The sequence below is a fragment of the Micromys minutus genome, assembly GCF_963924665.1.
Source record: "Micromys minutus genome assembly, chromosome: 4".
Lineage (NCBI taxonomy): Eukaryota > Metazoa > Chordata > Mammalia > Rodentia > Muridae > Micromys > Micromys minutus.
In genome coordinates this window covers 29,076,572-29,083,359 of record NC_137973.1, presented here as the reverse complement: position 1 = coordinate 29,083,359, position 6,788 = coordinate 29,076,572, and the positions used below count along the sequence as shown (strand labels likewise).

The 6,788-nt window shown below is 39.5% G+C and overlaps 1 protein-coding gene across 1 annotated transcript; it reads left to right on the top strand.

The window, feature by feature from the left end:
- Nucleotides 1–5,492: 5,492 nt before the first annotated feature.
- Nucleotides 5,493–6,557, top strand: LOC308420002 (TD and POZ domain-containing protein 1-like; the record flags this gene model as incomplete). The annotated part of the gene is made up of 1 exon (XM_080915971.1): nt 5,493–6,557. One exon carries the CDS (start codon nt 5,493–5,495, stop codon nt 6,555–6,557), a length of 1,065 nt encoding a protein of 354 aa, XP_080772097.1.
- Between the last annotated feature and the right edge of the window lie 231 nt (nt 6,558–6,788).

Sequence of the window (6,788 nt, the reverse complement as noted above, 5' to 3'; positions counted from 1 at the left end):
TCCCAGAACATTCTCAGACTAGATCAATTTAAACACAATTGGGAGGCACATAGTATAATTGTATTTGGGAATACATAAAAGAAAGAATAAGGTCATAGGCAGATTCAGGGCACACTAAGAACAGGACTAAGTATACCCTTTAACCAGATCAGGTTCTATAGCTATGTGCTTACATATACCAAAAATAAACATGAAGAACAACCTAGAGAATGCAATGCACTTGAGGTAAAAAGGCCTTTGCTTTGTTTCTGGAGCCTTTATAATGACTCTCTAAGGTATTGCTCACCACATGCCATTCTTTTGACAATGTTCCTACAATCTCTCCCTTCCATGTTCAGAATGCCAACTAAAAGCCCAGTATCTTTCACAGCATTTTGAAGAAATCTTCCCTAACCTAATGATGATCATATACATATAAAGCCTAAAGAACTTCAAATAGATTGGAGCCAAAAATAAATTTCTCCTGACAAATACCAGTCAAAACGCCAAATATTCAAAACAATGAAAGAATACTAAAAGCAGGAAGAGATAAAGAACAAGTAACATATAAAGGATAACTGATCAGAATTGCACCACACTTCTCAATAGAGACTATAAAGCTAGAAGATGCTGAACAGATGTCATACAGACACCAAAAACCCCAAAGCCAGCCTAGGTTACTATATCCAGCAAAACTCTCAATTACCATAGATGGAGAAGCCAAGATAATCCAGGTTAAAACCAAATTTACACAGGACCTGTCCACAAATCCATCCCTACAAAAGATAATAGTAGGAAAACTCCATAACAGGGAAGAAAACTTCAGCCTAGGGGCAAAAAAGAAAATAATTTTCTTGCAATGAACCCAAAAGAAGAAAAGCACACAAACATAATTCTACCTCTAACAACAAAATAACAAGAAAAACCAATCACTATTCCTGAATATCTCTTAGCAACAGACTCAATTCCTCAATAAAAAGACATAGACCATTAGACTTGATATATAAACTGGACATGTAACGGGAGTTCTTCTACCTGCCCTCCATTTTGTGAACACTCAGACTGCCAAGAAAACACTCCTTCTCTGATTATGGCAGGAATCAGTTTAAGACCAGCTCAACTGCAGGGCAGGGCTTTTTTTTCATTTTTCTTTCCTTTTTTTTTTTTTTTTTTTTTTTTTTTTTTTTTTTGCACTTAAGATGAAGTAGATAGATCCAGTTTAAATACAAACTTTGGTTAGGAAAGCATACACCTATAATCTGAGTCTTAAAGCCGAAAGACACACACCTTTAATCTAGATCTTGACTAGAGGACACACTATTAACTCTGTCACACCTTCTGCTGGAGGACTATATAAGCACATAGAAGAAGGAAGTGCTTTGTATTCTTGCCTGTTTGTTCTCATCTTACTAGCAAGTACATTTCTTCACTGGCATTAGAACCTACATCTACAGGATTCCAGTATATACTGAAGAACAGCTGAGAGCTCAAACTTTGTGGACTAAGTAAGTACTGACTTTTGCAATTGTTATATTAGCTAGAACTCAGCCTGGTTGCTATTCTCAAATGTCTACATTCTATTTTTAATAGATATTTTATATTTACATTTCAATGTTATCCCTGTTCCCAGTTTCCTCTCCAGAAACCTATTGTATCCCTCTGCTTCACTGAGACATCAGGCCTTTAACAGGCAAAGAACCTCTCCTCCCATTGATGTCAGACAAGGACAACCTTGGTTATGTATGTGGATGGAGCCTTGGGTTCCTCCATATGTGCTCTTTGGCTGCTTATATAGTCACTAGGAGCTCGGGGTGGGGTCAAGGATCTTGTTTTTTGATAGTGTTGTTCTCACTGTAGACTGCAAACCCTTTCAGCTTCTCCAATCTTTTCTCTAACTCCTATATAGGGGACACTGTTCTCAGTCCAATGGTTGGCTGTAAGAATCCACAACTGTGTTTGTCAGGCTCTGGAAGACCCTTCCAGGAAACAGCCATATAAGACTCCTGCTCAAAAGCACTTGGAATCAGCCTTAGCATCTGGATTTGGTGTCTATATATAGGATGGATACCCTCGTAAGGCATTCTCTGGGTGGCCTTCCCTTCAGTCTCGCATCCACATTTATCTCACTATTTATTCTTTTGAGTATTTTGTTTCCACTTCTAAGAAGGACTGAAGCATACATACACACTTTAGTCTTCCTTATTCTTTAGTTTCATCCGGTCTATGAACTGTATCCTGGGTATTCAGAGATTTGGAACTAATGGCCACATATCACTAAGTGCATAGCATATGTGTTCTTTTGTGATTGGGTTGCCAAATTCTGGATATTTTCTAATTCATCCCTTGCCTAAGAATTTTATGAAGTCATTTTTTTATAATAGCTAAGTAGTATCATACTGTGCAAATGTACCATATATTCTGTATCCATTCCTATGTTGAAGGACATCTCAGTTCTTTCCAGATTCTGGCTATTATAAATAAGGGAACTATGAACACAGTGGAGCATGTGCCCTTGTTGTATGTTGGAACATCTTTTGGGTATAAACCGGGGAGTGGCATACCTGAGTCCTGAGATAGTACTATGTCCAATTTTCTGAGAAATCATTGGACTGGTTTCCACAGTAGTTGGACTAGCTTGTAATCACAAGCTCACTGAAATAGTAATCATCTTTTATGACATCCTCCCAGCGTCTACTGTCATGTGAGTTTTTTATCTTAGCCATTCTGACTGTGGGGAGGTGAAATCTAGGGGTTGGTTTGATTTGCATTTCCCTAATGACTAAGGATGTTGAACATTTTGAGACTTCTCAGCCATTCAGTTTTCCTTAGTTGAGAATTCTTTGTTTAGCTCTGTACCCAATTTTTAATAGGGTTATTTGGTTCTCTGCTATCTAACATCTAGGTTCTGTGTATATATTGAATATTAACCCACTGTTGGATGTAGGATTGGTAAAAATCTGTTTGTTGCCACTTTGTCCTATTGACAGTGTCCTTTTCCTTACAGAGCTTTGTAACTTTATGAGGTCCCATTTGTTGATTCTTGACCTAAAAGAACATGATGAAGAGTCACTTATTCTGATAGTATCAATAAGTTAAAGGGATGAATCAAAAATCAGAAACACTTGATTTATCCTGAGGAATAAGCACCTTTGGAGCCAGACTTATAAGAAAGCTGGTAGTGGCTGAGTTAATTGAATCTCTGTGAGGACTATTGTGTCCTTTAGACTATATATCTAACACACAAACTGAATAGATGAGAGATACAGGCAGAGTTCTACACTTATTTTACATAAGGGCAGTAATAACAAAAGCTTAATCATTGATATCTGTTGAATATATGCTGCAGCCATTGGAAAACAGCCACTTTTCTCTCTTTTCAGCCCCAGCAGAACAAGCATAGGAGTTCCAAGTCTGCAGAGGACAGAACTCACCAGTGGAGGATGCAGACTATGAGGTACTGATATGGTGAATCCTGACAACTAAAGTGGTTGAATTAAGAAGCATTTAGGATATTCTTAAAACACACCCATAAGTGACTCTGAAAACAGGTTTCCAAGAACAATTTCTGAGGGAGAAGTACAAGACTAGTAACCAAATTGGGAGAAGTCATCACAAGGTCTGTGGGTCTGAATGGAACAACACTACTGAAAGAAGAAAGCCACATTCAGAGGTTTGGGGCTCTGCATCCTGCCTACCATATAGGAGCTCTTCTAACTGCCCTCCATTTTGTAAACACTAAGACTTCTCAAAAGTTAAGGACAACACTCCCTCCCTGATCATGTTTTATGGCAGGAATCAGTGCAAGAGCAGCACAAAGATGAATAATCACCATACAAAGATTGACAAGGTCCCTTCATTTATGGAAGATTGACCCCAGTAAGCAAAGCGCACTGCTGATAGATATTCTTCCTGTCTGGTCTACCTGTGGACTTAGGTAACTTACAAAACTAGTGCAAGATTTAAAAAATTTTTTTTTGGCTTAAGTTGTAGTAAGTATGTCCAGTTCAAATATAGACTCTTTGGGTAGAAAAACACACGCCTTTAATCTGAGTCTTGGGGCAGGAAAACACACCTTTAATCCAGATTTGAGACTAGAAGACACACCCTTAACTGGGCCACACCTTAGTGTAAGTGCAGCACAAAGGTAAAGAATAGATGTGCAGAGATTGTCTTGATCCCTTCTTTTATGGATGTTTGACCACAGTAAACATAGCCTAGTGATGTCTTTCTTTTTTTAAGATTTATTTATTTATTTTATGTGAGTATACTGTAGCTATTTTCAGACAGACCATAAGATCCCATTACAGATGGTTGTGAGCCACCATGTGATTGCTGGGAATGGAACTCAGGATCTATGGAAGAGCAGTCAGTGCTCTAACCACTGAGCCATCTCTCCAGCCCCCTAACCCCATTTCTCTTATCCTGATCTGAGTTACCTCCAGAACTAAGGAAAGCCAAAAACTGGATTGATAACTTTTACTCTTTTTTTTTTCTGCTTAAGTTGAAGTAGATAGATCCTGTTCATACAGACTCTTCAGGTGGAAAAATATACACCTGAGTCTTGAGGCAGAAAAACATACACCTTTAATCTACATCCCTGGACACCTTCAACTGGGCCACACCTTCTGCTAGAAGTTTATATAAACACATAGAAGGAAGCTTTGTGTCTTTGCCTGTTTGCTTTCATCTTACTAGCAAGCATATTTCTTCACTAACATTAGAGCCTACTTCTTCAGAATTCCCATATATATACTTAGAAACATCTGAGCCTTAAAACTTGTTGACTAAGTGAGTACTGACTTTTGCCATTGTTGGATTAGCTGGATCTCATTCTTATGTATTTTTTTCCCAAATATCCACTTTCTACTAATATAGAGGAATTTATTCTGGATTTTCTTTACAAATCCCTAAATAATACAATATACTTAAATTAGAATGTATAACAATTTTCAAGCTCATTCAAAGTATGATATAATAACTTCTGTGTTTTCTGAAATGAGAGCCAGGATATGTTGGTTAGAACCAGACATGGTGAAGGTGGGAGGGGTGGCCTGGAAGGTCAGCGCTGAGTCATCCCTTCAACTCTGGGACCAGCCAGAGTGTAGAATAGAAATTTTTATTGATTAGTATATAGTTTATAGATTATATATACACATACACACACACACGAGAGAGAGAGAGAGAGAGAGAGAGAGAGAGAGAGAGAGAGAGAGAGAGAGAGAGAAGAGAGAGAAAGTGAGAGAGACAGAGAAACAGAGAGAAACATAGAGAGACAGACAGAGAGTTTTAACAGTCACTATGAACCTGTATTGTTTTTAGAAGAACAAATGTTGAAACCTAGAAAGAAAATTGCAGGAAAATACAAGTATCCAAGATCATAGAGGGGGCAATTTAGAAGAAATTGAAACTAACATCTAAAGTGTACTTGTAATTGTATCCTTTAAGATGAAGAGTAAATAACTTCTAGTTCTTCTTTCAGATCAACTTTAACCTCCAAAGAACCTCAAGAAGAAATGTTTGAGGACCTGGAAGTCATGAGCTGGGGCTATACACATATCAATGTTCTGAAATTCTGCTATGAGTGGAACATTACCAACTTTTCCTTTTGCATGGAGGGAATTCAGAAAAAGATTACAAGCCCAGTGTTCTCATTAGAGGTCAATGGTAAGGAACTGGGATGGTGTTTGAGAGTGCACCCAAATGGGATTGATGTAGAAAGCAAAGATTATCTGTCAGTTTACGTGGTACTGCTCAGCTGTCCAGAGAGTCCAGTTTGGGGAAAGTTCCAGTTCTGGATCATAAATGCCAAAGGAGAGAAATGTCAAACAATGAAGAGCCCCGGTACCATGAGGTTTCTGCAATATGAAACTGGGGGATTCGATAAGTTTATACTTCGAGACTTTCTTCTCTCCCATCAACATTGTCTTCTTCCTGAAGACCGGCTCACCCTCTGCTGCCAGTTGAGCATAGTAGGAGCCTCTGTTAGCATGCCTGGACAGAACAGGGCACCTGCAATCAAGGATCCAAGGCACATGTTGACAGATGCCCTAGGGGAGCTATGGGAGAAGTCCCTTCTCACAGACTGCTGCCTGCTGGTAGCTGGGCAGGAATTCAGGGCTCACAAGGCCATCCTAGCAGCTCGCTCTCCAGTCTTCAGAGCCATGTTTGAACATGAAATGGAGGAGAGCATAAAGAACCATTTTGAGATCCATGATCTGGATCCCGGAGTCTTCAAGGAGATAATGGGCTTCATTTACACAGGGAAGGTGGCACCACACCTTTATAGCCACTCCATGGCAGTTGGTGTGCTAGCTGCTGCTGACAAGTATGGACTGGAGGGCTTGAAGGTCATGTGTGAGGATGTCCTCTGCAGGAACCTCTCTGTGGAGAATGCTGCACATATTCTCATCCTGGCTCACCTCCACAGAACAGAGCACCTGAAGACTCAGACCCTGGATTTCATTGCACTTCATGAATCTGAGGTCTCTGAGACCTTGGCGTGGAAGATAATTTCAAAGTCACATCCTCACTTGGTGGCTCAAGCATTCCACTCAGTGTCTTCTACCCAGAGAGTTTAATTATAATTGTAACTAAAACAACTAAAGTGATTTTCAGAGCTGGACAGACATGACCTACACCTGTCTTCCAACAGCAACAACCACTGTTGTTACCAGTGACTTCTGGTTAGACAGTGGTATGGCTAGAACATTTACAGTGGGAAAGGCAGTATGGTGTCTCAGGCTAAAACACCTGTGATACGTTAATATGGTGGATGAAGGAAGGGCAGCACTGAAATCTGCAACACTCTC